At 42.0% G+C, this 23,588-nt stretch overlaps 1 protein-coding gene across 1 annotated transcript in view; it reads left to right on the top strand.

The window, feature by feature from the left end:
• Nucleotides 1-17,406, top strand: part of PDIA5 (protein disulfide isomerase family A member 5) — a 101,370-nt gene extending 83,964 nt beyond the window's left edge. The window contains exons 15-17 of the mRNA XM_027885120.1: nucleotides 2,843-2,913; nucleotides 11,890-12,024; nucleotides 15,076-17,406. Of these exons, the coding sequence (XP_027740921.1) occupies nucleotides 2,843-2,913; nucleotides 11,890-12,024; nucleotides 15,076-15,156 (287 nt within the window). The 3' untranslated portion in view covers nucleotides 15,157-17,406. The remainder of the gene's footprint in view (nucleotides 1-2,842; nucleotides 2,914-11,889; nucleotides 12,025-15,075) is intronic.
• Nucleotides 17,407-23,588: the final 6,182 nt, after the last annotated feature.

Here is a 23,588-nt window from a genome sequence, read left to right as displayed (position 1 = left end):
AGCTTCAAATTGGTAAATGAAGGTAACTTTTTGTGATTAGGTATTAGAGTGAGAGAATGAGAAGATCACAGAGAAAAGGAAATAAAAGATGTTAGCATAGGTTCCTTTCTCAGTTGCTTTGAATTACACGACCCTCCTCTGTGTAGGGATGTTGACTGCAACCTCAAAGCGTGTTCGGTTTTGTGTACCTTTTCCAAAATGCCATAACAGTCAGACAATGAGATGCTTCCTTTCGGCCTTGCAGGATCTGTCTCTTTGCTGAGAACCACGCTCAGAGCCCTTTTCCATTCACCTGTTGAACTCTGTGCAGCAGCACATGCAGTGTTTGACTCCCTGGGGTGGAAGGGACATGGAGGAGCTGCTGGTACTCCCCTGAGCAGTCACCAGCTAAGGGCTGCTTGGACTGTGCCCTTACCAGCCATCCCAGCCCATGTGAAATGTCAGCTTGCATTTTTAATAGCCATTGGACTTTTTTGTTTGAAAGAATATGGTTGTTACTTGGAGGAGTGTGGCTCATGGAGAGATCTTACATATTACAACTTCACTAGGGGCTTAGAGGGAGGCTTTACTAAATGCCCTGTCCTCTGCACATCCAGCACCCCTGAGGTGGAAAACACACACACTGATGTGTCATAAAGGTGTTAGAGAGGAATATGAAGACATGAAGTATCATGCTTACCCTGAAATATCTTTCATTGAGGATTTAAAATATGCTATTCAGTGAAATCTAATTTTCAAGATCATAGGCAGAAAAGGGGAACCTGAAGGGTTTAAAGTTGGCAGAAAAGCTGCAGTATGTAAGCATGTAGATTAGAACAAGAGTTCTTGCTTTAAAGGTGCCTGATTTTTATCCATTTTTTGTCTGTGGAATTCTTTTTAGATGTTGTCTCCAGTTCTGCTATTATTTGTGTAGAGCAGTGTTAAACAAGTCAACCAAGGCAGTCACCCCATAGTGCAGGAAATTACCCAAAATGTGTCAAGAGGCAGGCTTGATCTGCAGGCTCTTCGTTATCAGGCAGACAGGACAGACAAGTGGTAGGAAAGAGAATGTGTCACCAAAGTGGGCTGATGCACGTGGGAACAGCCTGGAACCCCAGCCTTCTCCTCTTTCTTCTCTTCCTCCTCCTGCTCTTTTTCTTGCTTGACTATTTTCTTCCAGGCAAATGCTGAACAACTCAACAAAGTTAATAGTTTGCAGGCTGTAGGTGGCCTGCACCATCTCCCCTTGAAACACAGTTGCCACCAGGATAACTGCCATTATGCTCCATAAAGTGTTTGAAGCCACTAAGATGGATTTGCCTCAGTTTCTCAGGAAATATCCCCTTGACTTTTTGGGATTCTTGGTCACTGCATAGACTCTCAGTGTATTTATACACGTGTGTCATTGCAGTGCTTTCAGAATCCTATTCCAAAGAAAAAAAATACTCTAAAATTCAAAACAGTGCATGTAGGCAGTGAAACTGCGTTTTGGTGAAGCTGAAAGGGGTGTGCAGTGTTTGTGCACAGATGCTGTTTTTCTTGTCCACTGCAAGAGTGTGTGTACTTTATGAGGGTGGCTGCAAGCCTCCTGAGAGGGCATTTGTTCACTACTGACTTAAAAGTAACACAGACACTTTTTCATCACGTCAAATATGGGTAAACAACAGTAGCATGAGTTGTAATTGGAGCTTGTGAGCAGCTCATCTGTGATCTGTTCTGTTCCTATCCAGAAATAATACCAGGATGAACTCCCTTGCTTTTGCTAGCATTATACAGGCTTGACTGAACTGTGTCCATTCTTTTTTTCCCTGCATTTAAGCAAAAAAAAAAAAAAAAAACAAAACTGTCCTGAGTGTTTGCTTGGGATCAAACTCTGTGACGGGTTTGAAAAAAGTAATTTTTTACATGTATGCAGATACTTTCTTTTTCAGTCTTACTTAGTATTGATGTTTTGAGAGTAGTTTAGATTATTCATAGAAAATAAACATTCATTCTGAATTAAGAGCACTCAGATTTCCACCTTGAATCAAGAGAGCAGTTCTTGTTCCCCATCTGTGACTTCTGAAATGGTTGAGTAAGTTTAGTGTATATTTGAGCAAGGGATCAGCTGGCCTTTTGTGCAGTGCTGCAGTGGCACAAAGTATCAGTCCATCTCCAAGACAAAGCTGTGGGGTTTCTGTGTGTGCTGTGTCTATAAAACTATTCTGTGGTTGCCCATTTTTGGTGAACAGGGGGAAGGTCTCCAGGAAGGCCAGCAGCAGTCATCCTAACCTGGGACTGGACTTCTGCTCTCCATCAATGAAAGATGTTGGATTTGCTTCTCTTCCCCTCCCTTGTGTTCCCAGAGGCTTGGCTCTTACACAGGCAATTCCCAAACACTCCTGAATGCTCCCAGCAACTTCCTGACTTCCAACCTCCTGTTCACAGCTGTGCTGTCTTTATTCCTGTGTCCAAGTGTAGCTGATATCTGTGGCAACAGCGGTAATAACCCATATGGCAGTACAAGGGGGTGCAGAGCAGGGAAATGGTTTGTCTGTTTGTTTGCTGATCTCAAAGTGCTCTTAAGGGACTGGCCATAGAGAAAAAGCCCCTGCACTGTGGTGCCTCAGTGGGATTTTGTGTAACTCTTAAGTGTACACTTGAACTGCTTGAAGTCAGAGGGATTTTAAACACGAGCCTAATTTCACATAGCTGACACATGGTCTACACGTGCCCTGTCCTGCTCTTAGCAGAACTGGAGAGCTGCTGTCTGGAATGAGTTTTAGTACAAAATTTCCACTGATTCGCCTTGTGTCTTGAGTTTGTCCCAGTATCTTATTTATAACTAAAGTTTATGATGTCTTTTTCTTCCTGTGTCAAACAGGGTGTCCCCACTGTAAAAATGCCATTCCACATTTCACAACTGCCGCTGAAGTCTTTAAAGAAGATCGCAAGGTAAACTTGCTGTTAATTATTTCTGAGATATTTGAGAATTATTTCCACCATTTGTACTTTATAGGCTTTGCTTATTGATAAGCTGATAGGCTTGTAGATAAAATTACTGTTATACTAATAGAAACATATCTGCATTTTAGGGGTTGTATCTTTTTTGGTCAAATTGAGTTACACTTTTAACCTATTCTGTTTTCTTTAATGTATTGTCTTTTATGTTTAAATTTTTGTGTAAGAATTCATCTCTATGAAGTGAGGAACAGTTCTTTCTCCCCGAGGGATTAAAAAAAGATAATTTACATCATCTCCATTCAACTTTTATCAGTCATTGGGGTGCATGTGGAGAAACCACAAGTTGTGTAGTAGTCCAGAAGACCTCAGTCATGTAACTAATCCTTGCTTGCATAGTATAAATATAATATATTTCTGTAAGTTGTCATACTGAGCCCAGTATGTCAGACCCTTCTAGGACCCTCATGTCTTGGCCTTGAAAATACATCTGGTGACTGAAGCACAGACTGAGTAATTTCCTTGCCTCAGCTGAACCATTTTAACTGAGCATATGTAGATCTAGGAGTTAGAAAAAAACCCTCAGCACTGAGCCCCTGGATTTAACCAGATAAGCAGTTAGGAACCTTCTTGCTATCTTTCAGTGAACTATAATTCATTCTGATCTCCAAATTTGTTCTAACTTCACAGTTGCTTTGTGTTTAGGTATGGCATGGAAAAGATTTGGCAGTTTATTAGGGAACTTGTTCTCTCAGGCTTGCTGAGGAGGGAAAATAGGGAGGGAGGTGCTGAGCTCTTCTCCATGGATCCAGTGATAGGGCACATGGGAATGATTTGAAGCTGTGCCAGGGGAGGTTCTCACTGGACATTTGGAAGCATTTCTTTACCAAGACGGTGATCAAACCCTGGAACAGGTGACCTAGAGAGGTGGCCAATGCCCCCTAAGCCTGTCAGTGTTTAAGGGGCATTTGGGCATAAGCCCTGAACAAAAAGCTTTAACCTTTGTTCAGCCCTGAATTGGTCAGGCAGCTGAACTAGATGATCCTTGTAGGTCCCATCCAGCTGAAATAATCTATTCAATTCCATATTCTATTCTAAATGAAGAGGTGATTTTGTAACAGTTATACTCGGTAACAGAAGGATTTTTGTAAAATTTTTTTTATTTTCCTCTCATCTGTTTTGTAACTCACAGAAAATATATCAGATTGACAAGAAACAAATCAGTCTTGTATCACTGACTGCATAAAATTAGGAGTCCATCACTTCTGCCCTCTGGCACACAGAAAATTCAGAGGCATGCAGCTTTTAGTTCTCTTACTGCTGTAAATTAGTTTGCTCAAATGCCTTTTGGTTACTTTTTTGTTTCTGAGATCTCTGAGAAAGTATCCTTGTTTTCCTACTCTTCTGGTAGTTCCCAATGAAGCCTCTCTTTCCTAAACTCATTAAAATTTCAGTCAGAGGAGATGAAACAAATGTACCAAACAATGGGAAACTGGCTTATTAGAGCCCCAGGATGTATTAACAAGCAATCTGAATGATGGCACAGTTAGTGGGACATGGTGATGGTGTGAAATGCAGGCCTGGGAAGCTTTTCCTTCAGACTGCAGGTTATGAAAGGACTCCAAGAGCAGAGCAGTGATTGACGGTTGCAACTCTTGACTTCAGTTTAAGGCTGAAGTGGGGAGATATAAAATGTAATGAGTTGGAACATGAGAGCCAGTGGGGAATATTAAGGCTGGTACAGTTTTAAAGAGGTGTGTGCAGTTAGGGAAAATGATGTTATTCCACCCCAATGACTTATGAAAGTGCCAGGGATTGACTATCTCAGGAGCCCTATTTAATTGTGTACAGCTATAACCTGCCAAGGTGCTTCTTGCTGCCAGTTTGTGCCATTGTGGAAAAGAAAACAAACCTGTTTAAGACTTTAGAAGGGCAGATTGCTGTTCCCACAAGCAGCACAGGGCATATTCCCATGTTTCAAATTGAGTGAGCCTTCAAGGTAATTTGTAGTTCTGTAGGGTTTCAAACTTCTGTAAAATCACTGCTTAAGAGGAAGGAAGTATTTCTTCTTTAAAAACAGGACAAGATTAGTAATTTTCATTTTTAGTAGTAATGTCTTTTTGCTACTTCATTTCTGTAGTAGTGTCTTTTTTTTTTCCCCTAGAGAAAGGTTTTTCACTTTAACAGAATATGGTAGCACTTAAACTGTATCTTCTTTTCAATAAGGGTGGTCTTTTAATTAAACATTTAATTTTGCAGAAGCCAAAGTACAATCAAAAACATTCCAGCCTTGAATTGGCTATAAATGGTATCTTAAAAGGTATCCTTTGGGAGACTTGGATCCTTTACATTGGAATTTTGAAGACGAGCAGAGCTTGGAGCTGTTAAATGCGTGTCTTTGGCTCTGCAGATTGACTGTAGGGGGGTGGTTTTGGCACAGAAGCCCCCCCCTTCCCCCGGGGCTGTGTGTAATGCTCTGTACTTTTTCATCATCTGCACTGCTGGAGTCAGAGTTTTAAAATGCACTGCTCAGAACATTGGCCCCAAATGTCAGCCCTCCTTGGCCACATCACTGCTGGTGGTTTTAGCAGGAATCCCAGGCCTGCTCGCAGGCCTGGGGCAGTTGTGTGGCTGTTGCAAAACACAGCTCGGGGTGTGACCCACAAACCAAAGCCTCCTCTCGTCTTTCCATCTGCCTGGAGAAATTTGGTGCCAGTAATACCAGATCAGTGGAGAGGCCAGTTCAATAGCAGTTAGCCTATTGTTTCAGTTATTTAAAAGGAAAAAGGAAGGGGGGGAAAAAAAAATCCATCTGGAGCATTCCTGCCTCGGGGCTCTGTGGTCTTTGCATACAGCTGCCAGGGGAGAGCCTTTGGCCTGCGCTCCGCAGGCCAAGTTCTGGCAGTGACCAGTGCACGTCAGAAAATGCAAATGTGGGGATTGTCACTTTGCTGAACAGATTGAAGAGCAGGAAGGCATGTTCAGTAACTGCTCCACAGTCTCTTGAACACTAAATCTTTAAAAAATCTACATTCGGCCTTTTGGCTGATCCTAAAGTTCAGCTTGAAGGAACTGATTTGTGATATTCCAGCTTGGATTTGCTGAAGGAAAGCTCTTGACTCCTCAAGGCCTCTCAGTAACAAATCTCTGGCACCTCCCCATGGGGGCTGCTCTTTGACCAGTCTTCTGCATTTTCACAGAAGAGTGTTCCTGTACCATTGCACCACAGCTGGATTCTAGTGGGTTTGTGCAGGAACAGCTGTGGCAGAGATTGCTGGAAAGGGTGCAGCAAATGGGGTGAGCTGAGATGTTAATGGGGGGCTGCCAGACAGCAGTGAAACTGGTGGGTCCCCAGTGTGTATTGGGAACCGTAGTTTAAAATTATTATACCAATGAAATGACTGTACAGAGTTATCCAAATGAGTTAATATTTTAGTTTGGCCAAGAATTTGATCCCTATTTGCTTAAAAAGGCATGTGTTGAATTTCTTTTTAATTAGACTCATTAAATATGGTGATGTGAGCACTGTACATCATAGTGCCTGCTCGTGGATCTTCCCTTTGCAAATAGCCCTGCTTTGAGAACAGCTGATGAACTGCAGCTCTGGTAATGCTGCCGCGGCACATCTGGGCAACTAATAATCAATCTCCCATTTGCAAGGCCTTTCACTTTTGAGAACTCACTTGAATAGCTGAATTGCAACAGGCCTTAGCAGATCAGCTCCTAACTGCTGTTAGGATCCGGAACAGGTGATACAAGTAGAAAACTATGGAGCAATCATAGGGAAGAAAGCAGATCTATCTTATATATAGGTGCTTTTAAGACATTTGGCAACAAAAGGCACTTTTTTTCTAGTAATCAGATAATTGTCATCTGGAATTGACCATAATTTAAAAATGTTGGTTGAAGCACTTATGTCCGTGTTGCAATTTTATTTTTACTTTTTTTTAAGCTTATCGAATATCATTCCTCTCTCAAATCAATATTCAGTTAGTTATTCACTTCCATTTTCATAACAAAAGTCAATATTAGCTCTAGCAGAGATTTATTTCCTTGAATCAATAAACCAGTGTGTGGCAGTACATATTTTAAGAGGAGAGCAACTAGGACTGCAGGGGGTATTTTTACTTTATTATCACGTGGTGACTGGGAGACAAGCTGTTAAAAAGAAAGAGCTTTAAGAACAGAAAGGAGGAGTTACCTGGAAGGTCAAGGGATCCCACTTTCAATTTTCTACACATTTATTTGAACCATTGGATGTAATTGTGTTTCTTAACTGTAAAATCCCTCTAGAGCAAAAAAGTTGTTTCGTAATTCTGCTGGAAGGGAACTGTGATTCCTGATATATGATTAGATTAGACTGCAAGTACTTATTTTTCCCTCTAACACTTAGTAACAAAATAAGGCATCATTCTTCTCTTACAGTTGAGGCACAGTTGAGATCAGTGCTCACGTTTTCAGCATAGCTCCACTCCTGTTTAAGCATCTAAATGAAAAGTTCTGATTTTTGCAGCAGCTCAGCATCTGTGATCAGACCACTTCATCTGAAAAATATGCCATGCTCTATTTCCTGTAAGAGCTCTTCAGAGCTGGTCATGCACCGCTCATGCTCTAATGCCATGCAGGGTTAAGTTTGCAACTCTGTAGTTAAGCTCCCAATTTTTTGGTAAAACCATGAAACATTGTTGTGGACTTCTCTTTTCAGGTAGATATATTTTCCGGTCCCAGATATTTCTAGAGTCATATTCAACTATATTGACTATGGAGAAGTGTGTACTTGTCTGATGGGGTTATTGTTGTTGCTGTTGTTATCATTATTGTGCATTGTTATACATACTCACCTGATATTATTAATTATTATAGGCTGCATACCAGTTGTGAGGAATTGCCTGTAACACTAAGAAAGTTGAATGTACTCCAAGAAACTTATTCTGGGGTCCACAGTCTCTGATTGATTATCTTTTCATTTGATAACTATTCTATTCCTGCTACAGCTACTGAACAGTATTGGCCCTGGAGAGAGAACTTGTATATAATGATGTATTGTCAATATTTAAGGCAATGAAGCTTTAGGTTATAGAGAATCCATAATCCCTTCGAGTTTTGTGCTTGTTGCAGATACAGCAATAACTTTTTTTTCTTCCTGAAATGTTTTTTCAGTGGATTTTTCTCTCTGGCTAGAAAAAAGCTCAAGAAATTAAATTTTAGCCCTAACAATCAAAATCTGCATAAAATCAATCTTGTCTTCTGAAAGCTGTTAGGCTGGCTTTTTCCATAATGGACACACACACAAGTGTTAGACCAGTGTTAGCAGAGTCTCTTTCTCTTACAGATTTTTAGAGGAGTTTTTTTCCCCTTGATGAGAGGGAATTCATAAGAGTTGATGCCAAGTGTCTTGGCTCCTGGGTATGTATCAGGGATGTCTTATGTTTGCGTTTTCCAGTTGAATAAAGTTTATGGGTTTATAGGTCAAAGCATGTAGGTCTTGCTAACCTGTGCTTTCCAGTGAACTTATCTGTAAATTGTTGTTGGTAGTTGAAATGAAGATCAATTCTGAGATTAATATTCTCCAGAAGTCTTTTACCACATTTTGATAGAGGTTCTTCAGGTTGTTGTTTTTCCCCAACTTAGTTTTCTTCTTTAGTGATGCAGAAAAAGTAATTGTTGCTAAGAGGATTGAGAACGAGGGGAAACTCTCCCTACAGTGGATCATGCAAAGCCTTTCTTTTTGTGGGCTGCATCTTTTCATGTGTAGTCATGCAGGAATTCACTCTGCTGAAAGCTGCAGTAGGAGACACCTGTACCAGCAGTGGAGTTTAATACTCATGGTCCATGAAAACACAAACAGAAGGAAGCAAAGGACATCGGTGCTGTTTACTGAAATTCTGGTGTGTCTCAGAGTTCAACTCTGTGGAGTTGATAGGACTGAGATAAGAGTCGGTCCTCAGTCCAGAAGTGTGTTTTGCTACACGTGTTTTCCAGCATTACTTTCCTCTTCTTTGCAGTGCACTATATTTGATCTTCCGCTGTGAGACAGGCAAGACAATTAGGACTGTGATGCTATGATAATGAGTGCACAGAGATGGTAGCAACCTCTATATTTAGGCTGCCTTAACATTTCCACTCTAAAGTAATCACTCAAGCTCTTCTAAGTACTCTTACTCAGCCACTGTTGGCAGCAGGCATTGAAATGCAGCCTCGGATACAGTCTTGGGAATTAGACGTCTCTCTGTGAATTTCGCTCACGTCCCTATGAGTTACAAGGCTTTTGGAAATTGCCATTTCTCTCCTCCTGCTGGCCGTAAAAATAACCAAACGGGCGTGTTCTGAAGAGCTGGGCTGCAAGTGGTGTTTGCAGGAGCAGCAGTGAGTCTGTGGGGCTGTGTGGGAGTTTGCATTGGGAGCATTGCAGAGAAACAGACCGTGGACATGTCCTCCAAACACCACTCCGGATGTTCATGTCCCATTAGGCCTGCTAGGTTAGACATAGCATTAGGCTAATGTTGCTGTTGTGGACAGACTTAGAGTGGGATCTCTGTGTGTTACTTCAATGCACAAACAAATAGTGCACAGATGGACCAGCTTAGGTTTCCATGTGCCGTAGAGGAGATCTGTATCTCAAGCTTATTTCTGCCAGAAGCCACCTCCTTAAAGTCTTTCAGTCATCTGTTTGAGGCAGCAGGTCAAGATGCGTTGAACAAGGTTAACTGTGACTTACAGCATTGTATTTCTGCTCTCTACCCTCTCCTCACTGGGAGCTGTTCTCACAGAAGCCTTTTGTAAATGAAATTGGACTCTTTACTCCAACCAGTGCCAGTTTAGATGTTTACAGAGAGGTAAATATCTGTGTACAGATAAAGAAGCCTTCTCTTCCTTCCAGTGTACTAAAAACTAATTTTCTTAATCTCCAGGACACTAAGAACAGATGGGTCATCAGTCACAGCAGTTTCATGCCTCAGACCAGCTACTAATATCTGGATGAGAGCATGTATGCCTTCCCCTTCTTCTGGCTGTAATCACTTTGTGATATTTACAGCAGTAAGGAAAAATCATTTTATTTATTCTCCTGGATTTTAGGGAACCAGGACTTCTAATACTCTTTCTACATTAATGCTGTGTCATGAAATAAATGTTTGTCTCCATTGTAAGCTATCTTTTACACGGAAGTAGCCAGCAAAGCTCTAAATTTTGGCTGGCTGCTAAGGTCAGGAAGGCATAAATACTTAGATGAAGCTCTTTTACAGTTTATTATTCCTAACCTTTCGTTTTAACTGGCCTTGAATGAGTAGGAGTTTTTGTGTTTACAAAAAGAAAAAAAAAGTGGGATCATACATGTTTTTAATAGCTCTGAAGAGTCCTGGTTCTGTAATAGCCTTATTAATGTTTAAAATGAGAAAACAGAACCCAAATATTTAAGGTAAGAGCACTGATCACTTTATCTAGCGCTTTCCATTTGAAGATAGACCCAAGCAAGATCTTTACTGAGTATTGTCTTGTCAGTCTTTCAAAGCCAAAACAAAACAAGCAAATTAACTGAAGTTGGCCTTGCCAATCTCTTTAATTACTGCTAGGCTAATGAGATCAGGTTTTCTCGTTTTGACAGTGTCACCATGAAACAGGAGGGCATTGTTGAATATTAAGTGATCTTTTAATTATGGAAGAACAGTTCAACCGCAACCCTAAAGTCGTTCAAGCAAAAGGTATTTTGATCAGATTGTTTGAAGGAGGCGCCTGGAACGGAAATTTCAAGTTAAGATGTATCTGCTGTGAAATTAGCACTTGATAAATTGTAACCCACAATTGCAAAAAGTTGTTCCTCTAATTTGGTGAGGTTTTTTACATAGCTTGTACTTTAACCTGCTTCCTCTTCAGCAGTGCCTCTCCCAGGCTGTGCAGGCAGGTCTGCGTGAGCAGTGCTCGTTCAGAGCCACAACTGCTTCTCACAGGAACAGTCAGGGTGAAATCACAGCACAGGGTCCAGTTGCTTTGAGTAGGAGCCTATGAATTACATTTTATTTCAGCATTGGAAATGTTAAGGGCAGCCCCTCCTCAGTACTTCACACAATCAGGTTCGGTGCTCTAAACTAGGGTTGCCCTGAGCCGACATTATGGGGCTGTGAGGCTGTGCTTCCTCGCCCTGCCCTGTCTGGAAGCAGGCAGAGATGGAGGGTGTTGCTCTGCTGCCAGCAGGCTGAGAGCTCTTTCCTACTCAGGGTTTGTCTGTGTGACAGTAGCATCTAGAGGTTTCCAAAGGAATTAAAGCCCACTTTGCTAATGGCTGCACATAACTACAGTCCCCTCCTTAAAGGATAGATGTTAAAAAGACAGGAAAGGAAACATAAAAACAGGCTGAGATTGCAAGCAAGCAGCCTTCCTCCCTGTGTGCACTGCCTGGTAGGCAACACTCTCGCTCTCACACATCCACGTTTGACCTTGGAAGAAGTGCGTGGAGTTTACAAAAGCTATTTGGGGTAGAAATCATTAATCTATTAATAGTCTGCATAAGTGACCCGCCATGTTTGGTAACTTTGCCAAGTATTAGCCACGCCACAGGAAGGAGATTGGGATAGGTGGGTCATTACTGTCACCAAAGTCATCCTGTCGCCGTTCATCACTTAAAACCGAAGTGGAGGAAAAATATTGCAGAGTGGCAGAGCTGTGACCACTGTGCTTGGATTTGGTTTTACTAACATAGTCTCTGGATTTCCTGTTGGGAGTCCACTGCAGAGCTCAGTGGGGAGGCTGGGAAGGTGGTTTTCTGCTCTGTGGGTTGAACGTGCTGTGCAGCTGCGTAGGCCAGGTGATGACCACGCTGTGATCTCCCTCCACAGCTGAGGCCTTACTGAAACCATTGTGTGCTTGGCAGAAGAGTTGGGTCTCACTCAGTGTTAAGGCTAAGCTGCAGCAGCATCACCATGAAGTAGTTTTGCTTTGTCTTCTCCTGCCTCAATCTGATCTCTTGTGTTTCAGATCGCCTACGCTGCAGTGGACTGTGCCAAAGGACAGAATCACGACCTGTGTAAGCAGGAAGGGGTTGATGGCTACCCCACCTTCAACTACTACAACTACGGGAAGTTTGTGGAGAAATATACTGGAGAAAGAGGGGTAAGTGACGTGGTACAGGGAGGAAAGTCTCCTCTGTCTGCACTGCCTTGCTAATGCAAACCACGGAGTAAATTTGCACCATGATGGACGAATGTTTAGCTGCCTCTGTTAGTGTCTCCCATGGATGAATCATTGTGTACCACACCCCTGTACATCTCTGCATTAGCAACATACTTGATCTATTTTTAGGAACGTGAGAAGAGGAAAAAAGGATTAGATTTGGTAATGCTTTTAGTATATTTCATGTTTTAAGCTGAAGTCTGCAAGTGAATTTGGACCGAGTGAAAGTGGAGGTTTTATTGTGTGGGCTGCTTCTGGGTACAGAAATGCCAGAAATCACAGGACCTGCTCTTGTCCATTCTGGAGCATGCAAGCAGTGCAAACATGTTACAGGTCCACCAGGCTGCCAAATGGTGACAGACCATTGGTTTTATAGCCAGGACAAAGCTGTCCTTTGGAGTACAGGGGAAACTAAATATCTCATTTGCCCTGAATCAGATTCACTCCTGGCATTCAGGATGGGAAGACAAACTGTGCCATCTACCCCTGGGCTGAAGTTTCATTCTTTTGTCCTGCTGTGGCCAGCTAATTACATGCTATGAGTGCAAGAAATGGGGGCAGAAATGCCTACTGTGGTTGTAAAGCGCCTGAAAATAAGGGAGCAGTTCAATCATTTGTGGACCTTCTTTGTCATAACCTCCTAGAGGGAGGTTACTCCTCAAGCAGCAGTTGATTGCCTGGAAAAGCTGGGGTATGCAAGAAAAACATGGGGTCTTCGAGCCATCCAGTGATTTTGATAAAAGATTCTTCACTGGAAGTTATTGCTCCTTTTACAGCTCACCAAACTATATAGAAGCATGAAGAAGAAAGCCAAATTCTGAAATTCTGTCTTAGTCAGGATCGTAGGGAAGTCTTGATGGAGCTTCTCCTCTCAGTTTTCTTCAGCATACTTGGACCCCAGTAATTACCTTTCCATGGTGCTGATCCAGTTGTTGTTATGGATACTGCGCTTAGTTCCAATTCTGGATCTTTTCTCAAAAGTAAAGATGGGTGTGGTAGCCAACAATTAAGTAAAATTTCAGCCTCAATTTTTGCATCTCCAACCCATACTTAGAGAAATGATATATTAAAGGAGGGCTCTGTGGTGGCTGATAAAAGGAATTTATATACAATACAGGAGTGCTCTGTGGCCACAGCAGTTGGGAGATGTTTATCCATATGCTGGAAAGTGGGCTAACTAATCCCCTACGTGCAGCCAACCCTTTCTTGGGTAGAATTAAATTACCCAACAGGAACATCACAGTCTCTCTGCTGCTGGCAGCTGTGTTCCCCCTCCACCTCTCTGGGGACCTATGGTCTTCTGCTTGTGCAGCACTGGATTAGGGTTTGTTATCGCCTATCGTGGCAGTGCTGGAGGCAGTGCTTAGCACAATGCCTTCCATGGCTTCCAGGTCTGTTCACAAATCTCTTTAATGACAAGGGATTTTGCTTTTAAATGAACTTCTCATCAGCATGACAGCAACTTTTGAACCACCTTGTCCAACCACCTTGTGCTTTATAAAATGAGAGAGCACTCGAGCCAGGAGACCTGCTCTCTGCTCCTGATTCTGGTACTAAATCAGGAGATGTCCATACACATTTGGTTCAGTGGTCCAGCTGGTGCATCATTATTTCATGTGGGCAGGGAAGAAGAGGGGTGATGTCAGCTGCCTTGGGGGCAACATGACGTGCCACGGCAGGAGCCATGGCCCATAGAACAGGAGCTCTCAGCTACTTGCCACCCCACACTGGAGCACGGGCTGTGGGGAAGAGCATGACCCCAGTCGTAGCCTGTCAAGGGAACTGCAGTTCCGGAATAGAGATTTTAGGGCATTTCACCCCAAGCAACCAAAGCAAGGAAGAGTCAGGACACCCTCTGACCCGAGTGTATTTTAAATGACTTCCAGATGCACGGCTTTGGAAATGGGGCTCCTTTGGTGGGGGCCCTTGATTGCCAGATGTCTCCAGGTGACATATGGCCAAAACTTGTCATATCATTTATTTTCGGTCGAACAACAGTGAATAGTTTTAGAAGAGTGTTTTGTTGTTCAGCCTTCTAAAAGCATCCCAGCCTCGTGGCTTCAATTTATTTTGTTTTCTTTGTTTTGTTTTGTTGTTCCCCAGTGTTGTTTTAAGTCAAACTTTGACTTCTGTTTGGCTTTCTCTACCTCTCTGTATTTTCCCTCTTCATCGCCAGTTTTGACTGGTGTGTTTCAGGATTACTTAGAAGTAAAAATGGTCACATTGGGTGGGAACAGTGCTACTTGCCCAGACAGCTGTAATGCTGGGGTACCAGTAGACAGTGTTCACACCTCCACTCATCTGAGCCATCACAGCCTGTGAGCTGTGTTCAGAGCTTTCCTTGGAAAACAGAACTGCTGGCATCCAACAGCCTCAGGTAACCAGAAATCATAAGTTATTGTAATACAGAGGTTGGCATGTAGGCATCCAGGTTTGAAATTTTTGACAATAATTTTAAATACTTGAAAATAGTGTGATTTCCATTTTTGGAGTGTTTGGAAAAGGAGGAAAATCATCATTAAAGCTGTTAAAGGATGAGGAACAGTGGCAAATGTGTGTATAGCCAACAAATGACCAACTGACTGCTTTCAAATTACACAAGTAGCATACAAATGCAGCTCAAAAATGTCTTTGAGTGTCTTCAACAAAAAGGCATCAATGGCACTTCTACTGACAGATTTTACTTTGTCCTTTGAGTTTTTGGGCCTTTTTCTCTGTGTCCCACCTCTTCAAAGTTTGACATGTGCAATGTGCATGGATATTTTTCCCTTGTGTTGCAGCAGAGCAGCACTGGGACCGGAGCATGGCACGATGAGGGAATGCAGAAGCGGTAACCATTCCTCAGTTTATATTCTGCCGTGGGGTACAGAAACTAAACAACTGCTCCTTAGTTTATATTCTGCTGGGAAACTGAAGCTCCGAGTGTTCTTGATGCATTGTTTTGGTTTGTGTGCAGAAATGTGACATGTATTTTTCTTCCTTCAAAACCAGGAGTCTGGATTCACCACTTTCATGCGAACCCTGAGAGAAAGAGACCATGAAAGAGTAGGAAAGAAGAAGGATGAATTGTAGTTTCTGCCTCAAAAGAAGCTTTCCGCTGCACTGTGAATGGTTCCAGGTCCTTTGTTGACGCACCTGAGACTTCACATATTCTCAAGACAGAGACTTGTTTTATATAAACAGCCATGGCCATTTTGTACAATTTTGAAATAAAGTGAAACCACTTGATTTTTAAAAGGAAAATAAATTAGAATGTTGCCATACCGTTTTAAAGAAAACTTTGCATTTTCTCTCATGTTGGGAGACTATGCCCACTGACACTCCTATGCAATATTTTTGTAGTCTGTAGTGTGTCCATAGGTGATGTTGTTCGTTAGGGTGAATTTTTTGTTAAGGTATTGCAGTACGTGTTAAAAAACAAAAGGTCTGGTTTTGTTTCGTTTTGTTTAAATCAGTGAAGGAAAATGGGATTTGTAAGACAGAGATTTATCCAAATGCAGTTTTACATTCTTGTGAAATAGTTACATGTTCTTGACTGAGATTTGGGGGGGAACAATTTTAAGGTGCTCAGGGATAAATAAGGTATCTGCGTTAATGAAGACATTAACATTGACCAGTCCAGATCTGTTAATGTCATTTAAACATCTCTGGTCTTTAAATCAGAACTGTTTACATACCTTTATAAAATGTATTGGGTAAATTAAGCCAAGCATCAAAAATAGCAGAGCATGGGTAAAATTAAACTAAACCCTCCTTTTTTGACATCAGTATTGTCAAATGCATCTGTAAGCTATGGCAGGAATGATTATCTTATAGGGGTACATGGTTACCCTTATAGGGTACACAGTTTCTCTTCAAATTCTGATTGGGTCATATCAAATATGTGTTGGAAAGTGTAATGTTCAACTGTTTTGATAAATGGATAGTACTTCTGATAATGCAGTAATTGTCTATGTTACATGTTTACATTCCAAAAGTTTATCTGCATTTGTAGGAGGGATTTTTTCCTTTTTGCTCTTTAAAGAGTCGCACAAACAATCTCTCTGACAGTCATCACTGTAAAACCTGTATCAGCAGCAGTTGAAATGTGTTACACTCTTAATGCTTAAACAACAAAAAAATTGATCTGGAGGTACTTACATCTTCACAGGAGGGGAGAGGGAGGGGCAGGAAGTTGTGATTCACGTTGAACTAAAAATAAATTTTAAAAGAGATAAGTATTTTTATCATTAATCAGCCTTGTTCAGCTTTTTCCCCACTGGAAATGATTTAGGAAGAGCCAGCACGTGCAGGACGAGTTCCCAGCATACCCCTTGGCTGGGGATAGCCCGGTGTGGGTGTGCTGGGCAGCACAGGAGGGGTGTGAGGTCGGCCTCCCTCTGCCCTGGTACTCAGGAGGGGGACAAACAGCTTTATACAGCAGAGAGCTGTGCCTTGGGTCTGAAACTTTCCTCTTGCTCCTCAGTCTGCCCGTCTCATTTCCTTCTGCTAGTTTGGATCCTCGCTGCTGGGCTGCTCAGGAGGTGAACGGCATCTCACCTCCTTCCTGGGTGTTTTTAACTCCTCTCTCTTGCCTAATTAATGGCACTGTACATTTGGCACTTGTTAAGCTGCTGAAGCCATTAGTGAGTATTGTGGAATACCAGTAGTCTGATTGGCCTTGTATGGTAGCCAGCTTGTTAACCGTGACATCAGTTGGAATGGCCATGGAGCTGTGCCAGCTATCTTCTCTTATTAGGCACCTGATGAGTCTTCACTCAAAAAATCAGCTGCCTCATAGTACATAATATCATAAAAGTAGCTTAATTTATTTTCTTACTGTGAGTTTTTTTCCTTACAGTTAGCATAGTTACTTCATGTTGTGTATAGCACTTTTGCAGAAGATGATGGTAATTCTTTATTTCAAGCTATCCTTGCATTAGTAGCAGGCATTCTGCCCTGCATTTAGGAAACAATACATACTGATGCAATTTGATCTCAAACAGGAATTCTTTTGCTTACCAGCAAACTATCAAGTGTGATCAGTCCAGAACTTAGTGCATCTTTTTTGATCTCAAAGCAGCTGGCACTAAGGAAATACAGTCTCCCAAAAACATTGAGCATTTCTGAACTTAGGCTGTGCCTATATTTGTGCTAATTGCTGAGAAATGGAGACTTATAAGAAAAAAATGATAGCTTGCCAATGGTGACATCACTAGTCAGGATCATTCTGAATTATAGGCTTTAGTAAATGTTTAGGATAAGACAATTGCACACTGTGCTTCAGACCAGTAATTCCTTACAGCTGGTTACACCATAATAAAATTAAAGATTCTCATTTTTCCCTTCAGTCTTTTGTCAGCTACTTCTTGAACTTGGGCATTCATTTTTTTTCTTGGCTAATCGTGTGTTAATGCACAAATATAAAATATTTGAGAATAATTTACCTTCTGTTACGGGGTCACTACTCATCTGGTTTATGGTCTGAATGGTTTTTGAATAATACAGTTTTGAACACCATAAATGATTACATCAAATAGCTGACAAAAGCCTTAGTTACTGTGAACTAGAGTGTACCAGGAGCTCTGAGCTTTGCTTCCAAGCCTTTTTAATTAGTCTACCAGGTCTGGATATCAGTCACTCTGTTGTAATTCTGTTGCCTCCAGTAAAGAAAAAGCTGGTGTTTATATTTGCTAATTGAGTCAGTTTATATTTGCATCAGTCACGTTGAAATTGAAATACTTCATATTTTTCCTACAAATAATGGAAAGTATCTTATATGTAAGAGCTCTTTATTTGCTGTAATTAAATGGTTGGCCATTTCACACATTCAGACTTTACAGCCCATCCCAGTAGATGCATAGCCCAGCCGTTCATAATCACACAGGAATTTCTGCCGTGGTTAAAAGTGAGTAATCTGGGCTTTCAAGTCATGAATCATTTATCAGCAAGAAACTTAATTGCTGATAACAAATGGTTTGCAGTGAATCAGAGATTCTGCTCTTGCAATTATGGGCTTGGTCTTTCAGCCTTTTTAAGGTGTGATTCAAAGGTCTTGGACATCCGCTATTCAGTTAACCCTAAGCAGATTAAATCTTGTTGAGGAAGGGTAAAACGTGTACACAGCAGAGAGACTGAGCAAGGATTGTGCATTACTTTGTTCCTCAGCATTGACTTAAACAAGATATAAATAGCCCACAGGGCTGTGCTACTCCTGCTGTGCAGTTGGACCAAGAGACAAAGGGCAGCAGGACCAAGCATTTTGTGCAGACTGGAAGCAGCTGGATAGGAAATGGTTCCCCCATCTAATAAAAAAGACTGATATGCTGGATTTGTTTCATCCACCAAAAAGAGGGAAAAGGAGGCCTGGAAAAGATCCAGGGGAAAGTGAGTGCTCTAGCATATGGGAAACACAGGTTAGAGTTCCAAGAGGAGCATAAGCTTGTATCCCAGCCCCTGCAACCCAAGTGGATAACTTGGCTCTGTTGTAAAGGGGTTTTCCATCTATCTCTGACCCATGTTAGAACCATCTCCTTACTTGTTCAAACTAGAGCAACTCCTACAAGAGGGACTGGAGACAAGAAGAGACTTGCTTTCCAATCTGAATCAAGAAAAGCAACTTAGCAGATCTCCATTTCTTCTTTCCTCCCCCTGTAAAATTGCATTTTGGATCTGACAGCCCCATTGACCCCCAAACCCCTCCTAAATAGTTGCAGTTAGGTGAAACAGCCTTGAGAATTTTTTTAAACTCCCACTCAGACCACATTAAGTCCCCATATCTTGCTGACTTAAAATTCTCCCAAGTAGTCATCCACAGAGATAGATTGATATTAATGGTGAAGAAAGATTAGGGGTAAGGTCTTTGTTCTTGCAGCATTTAATTTGGGAGTAAAAAAAGCAGATACAACTCCCATTATGAGTAAGCTCTAAGAGAATACTTCAGACACAGTTGTTTCAGATGGAATTGCTTTCCTGGGTGATTTTGATTTTAGAGGCGAACTGCGTTTCAAAAGAAAAGTCAAGACCTGGTGACATAGCCTGCAGCTGTTTTGTCTGCTTGCCTTTTAAAAAATAAAAAGCAAAATCACTCTCCATATTCTTGATGGTGCTATATTATGAGAAAGAAATGTTGCCTACATGGATTTCCTAGAATAACACTAAGGCCTTGCCAACTGCATTTTTACAAACTATGAAACAAGCTATTTGCTCAAAACGGCACTCGGGGGAGTGGGGACTGCTGCCCACGTGCACCTCATTTTAATTTAATAGGCTTACTTTAGTGAGATTGGGTCTGTAATGGAACACTGGGATTGCAGGAGTAAATTCTGACAACTGAGAGGTGGGGGGAAATTAGCTTTTATCAGCAGGTGCTGAGCATTGTGGCTAAACGCTGGCATTTCCTTTGCCTTTGGCAGCCCAGCATCCCTGAGCATTCCATGGCTCTGCTGGAACCACGGGAGTGCAGCCCTTTGGCTAATCTGGTTGTGTACATAACTGCTCTGTGCTGGAACTGATTGGAAACCAAAATTCATCCTGTTATTTTCTTTGGTCACGAGAAGATTCTGTGTTTTCTCTGTGCATCGTGCTTGTGTTTACTGAGTGGGGAAGGAGGGTACCTGGGCATCCTCAAAGGAAATTACTCCAAACACCATTTTATCTGCTGGCAGCCAGGATTCCTGGGGACTGACCTGTGCTGCTGAAATACTCCCTTCAAAACACCTTCAACTGGCTTGGCTTTTGCCAAGGTTTTGGCAGGCACTATGTGATGCAATATTGCAAAAAATCTCAGTATCTAAGGCAACAATTTCCAGCCCCTGGTTTCCGAGGAGTTAAGTTGAAGTGTAAACTCTCTATTCATCAGCCCAGTGTAGCTGTTTTGAGATCAGAAAAAAGGTGGTCTGTTAGCCCAAAATGTAGGAAAACACAGCTCTAATGCTGGCCCATAATTAAAGCCAGGAGGGTGTCTGGGTGTTTCCACTCAGCTGCTGGACCTGGTCCTTGGTTTGTAAGATTCCAGCCTCTGGAAGTCCTCTGTCCTCCTGTCCAGAGCACTCACCATTCCTGCAAGGAGATAGGCACTCCTTAAGGAACACTTATTCTGTGTTTGCTTAGAAAGCATCATAGTGCTAATTATTCTCATTAGCTTTGAGCCACTAATAAATTATCTTTCCTATTGCTCCTCCATCACTCAGTAATGAGAACCGTTTAGCTAGATTTTGCAGATACTGCTTGCTCCCTCTCTCTACAGCACAATTCCCTGCAAGCATTCATCATAGGAAAAGAGCTACGTGAACAAAATCTTTTCAAATTAGTCTCTGGTGCCCCAGTTAAGTGGGTGTCTACATCGCAGGCATGCAGAAGAGCCTTCTTCATTAATATGTGCAATTCTGCGCGAGCTGATTAGCTCTTGCAGCTCATTTGGTAGCAAATGTGTAAATCCGTCACACTCTAAATGCCAAATATGTGCACAGCTAAATTATGGAGAAGTAAGGAACTGCAAAAGTTGGGAGTCTTTATTTGGAAAAAGAGGTCCTTATCCCATGCATTAAATTGGAGCTCTGGATTTATCCAGAGCATTTGTCACTCCTCTGCTTTGTCATTTTTTCTGCTTGCAAAATGAATAATCCTTCCTGTCATGTTGCTGGTCCTTTCAGTATGTGTGGGTGTTTAATTTGGGGCCCAACATTTGTAACAGGCACCTGATATCCAGCCTCAGTTCCTGTGACACAACGATTGCCACAGCACAATGCAGCCTTCCTTGAGCAGGACGGCAAGCCAAACAAATCAGTTACAACTATGTATTATTAACAATCCAGTTACCATCACTTTTCTTGTTCTTTTTAGTTTGTAAAAAAAACCTGTGAAGAAAAGAGGGGTGATGAAAATAGGGGTTTTTTTAATGTCCGTATTTTTTAGCCAGGGAAGGGCTGCACAGTTAAATTAATGTCATCATGTATCTGCCAGCACAAGGGAAGCACTAAAGAATGTCACCTGTCAATGGGGAGGGGCTGGTCTGCTGCTGCAAACACTCGGCCAGTTACTCCGGGACCAAAGAAGGAAACTGGCCTTAAGAGCTCCTAATTTATGCATGCTTTTCATCTTCTCCATGCCAAGTAGCCGCAGAGCCAGCCCTGCCTCAGGGCCTGGACACACCAGCTCAGGGCAGCCAAGCAGCCTCTGTTTTATTTTCTCTTGGTGTGCAGAGAAACCACAGCTCAGACCCAGCTTGACCTCTAACATGAACATTATTTTGGCATTATCGTCGGGACATACAGGCTATGAGGAAAAAGCTTCCCACTTCCCAAAAGTTCTGGCGTGGGAAGCTGTCTTTCTCCAAGCTCAGCATAAACTCTTGAGAGAACATGTCCTAGGACCAGGACAGTATTGCAGCACAATAACAGAGCTCTGATCCTGCAGCCTCCAGGTTGCTGGTGAGGGGACACATTACTGTACCCATTCCTCACAAGCATGGAACAGGCTGATCAGGTCCAGCGCCTCCTATTGCATCCCCAGAATATCCCAAGACCTCTCCAAGGGTGTAGGATTTGCTTACTGAGAGGGAAAGGACAGCTCTGTGTTAGGCTGACCTGCAGTGGGTACACAGTTCCTCCCCAAGGACAATATGGATGAGAGGCTTTTTCTTTTCCCTTTCCAAGGAGGGACAAGCATCCTCCAAGGCAGAGCTTCCCGATTCAGCAGGAGGTGAATGGGGCCACGGGAGAGCTGCTGCAGAAACACAGAGATTCTGTGTGATGCTCCCAGCTCCAGGCAGGTCCCTTTGGACTTCGGGGTCCAATGCTCCTTCCACCTGCAGGAGACCATAAAAGGTTCATCACAGGACTCCTGACTTTCCTAAAACCCACTTCTCTGCCAAAGCTTTCCTGAGGCAAGAGAGCAGCACAAAAGGAGGGACAACAGAAAACACAGAAACAGAGTTCACTGTGGAATAAAGTCTCAGCTCTCTGGCAAGGTACAGCTGTATTAGGTGCATTAGGTATATTTTGGATGGATGTTTAATCTTAATTGTTGTGTATTGTTTGTATTGTAGTCCCAAGATCCAGGTCTTCATTATGCTAGATGCTGTACAAATATATACGAGTCTGTCATGCATGGAAAGGCTTTTATTATGTAAATAGTCAGGTTGAGAAAAAAGAAGTAGTGTTATCTCTGTTTTACAGATGAGGCAGTGAGACGAAGAAAAAAACAACAAAGCATTTTGCCCAAGGACACACAAAGTCTGTGGGTCAGCACTGGACTTGAAATTCAAGTCTTGATTTAGTTTCTTACCATTTCTTCTTTCAATTTGTGTACTGCCCACAACATAATTAAAAATTAAGCACAAAGAAGACAACACCATGGGTAATTTATCTCTATCTGAAACAATCATCCAGCACCTCTCTGACAAATCCTCCTCAACTCTTGTTTCTTCAAAACCTATATTTTTCCATGCCCAGTTCCTGTGATCACCGTACAAGTCAAGTCACTGTACATGTTGTCCTTTGATTTTCTGCACCATACATCATGTTTGAGTTGACTATAAAGCTGTTTGGCAAAAGACCCTGTTGATTATGGGGCTGTGTCTTGGTTGGATCAGCCTGCCAAATTTGTATCGCAGTCCTTTTGAAAAGTGGCACTCGCACTGTTTAGAATAAAAAGGGATGCATATACATTTCTGCTATGAATATAGAGAGTCAGCCAGTACATCTATAACTGCTGCTCAGCCCTACCTGGTACTCAAAATTATATATTGATGTAAGCAACTAATCTATACCAAAGACAAATAAAACATGGATTTCACTCAAAAGGCACAATACATTTTGTTTTGTGTACAGCAGTGTTTTATGTCAGGCTTTAGGAAAGATTGTGGGAGGAGAGAATTAGAAAAGTCATGACAGTCACTGGAAAAGAGAACAAAATGGAATTGGCATTTACCAAGGCTAGATAATATCAAACAAATTCGATAGCATTCTTTGATAGATTAATTAATTGGCTAGACAAACAAGGGATATATGTGTGTTTGGGGTTCAACAAAATAGCTGATGAGGAGCTGTGTATAAATTTATATCTCCTACATGGAGAAGTCTGAGATTTATAGGCATACACAGTGTTGAAAGATGAGAAGTTGAAATGTATTGAAAGAAAAGTATTCAGAGCTCCTAAAAAGTTATTATTATATGTTATTATTATAATTATTTTTATTAATGGCCCATTTGGAAAACAGAGGTGTCTGATCATAAAAAATACATTGAAGTCACCAAGTTAGGAGGTGTCATCAGTGTAGAGAAGGTTCAAATATCGCCCAGCAAGAACCTAATGTCCTCGAGGAGTGAGGCCACAGGAGTAGGAAGAGAGCTGGCAGCAGACAAAATCCTGCAGGAAACCTGCAGTGACACAGGAAGATTTTCAGTAAGTTGTGCCAGTGCAGCCTAGGCACAAAAAAGGTGACTGAAACTCGAAAGTGCAATAGGAGAAGCATTTCTAGAAAAGTAAGGGAAGCATGAGCGTCCCTGAATATGACCCCAATA

The sequence above is a fragment of the Empidonax traillii genome, unplaced genomic scaffold (genome assembly GCF_003031625.1).
Source record: "Empidonax traillii isolate 1590-97213 ecotype Southwest subspecies unplaced genomic scaffold, ASM303162v1 scaffold161:size1573837, whole genome shotgun sequence".
NCBI lineage: Eukaryota > Metazoa > Chordata > Aves > Passeriformes > Tyrannidae > Empidonax > Empidonax traillii.
The sequence above is the reverse complement of the archived record's forward strand: the minus strand, read 5'-3'. Positions and strand labels throughout refer to the sequence as shown.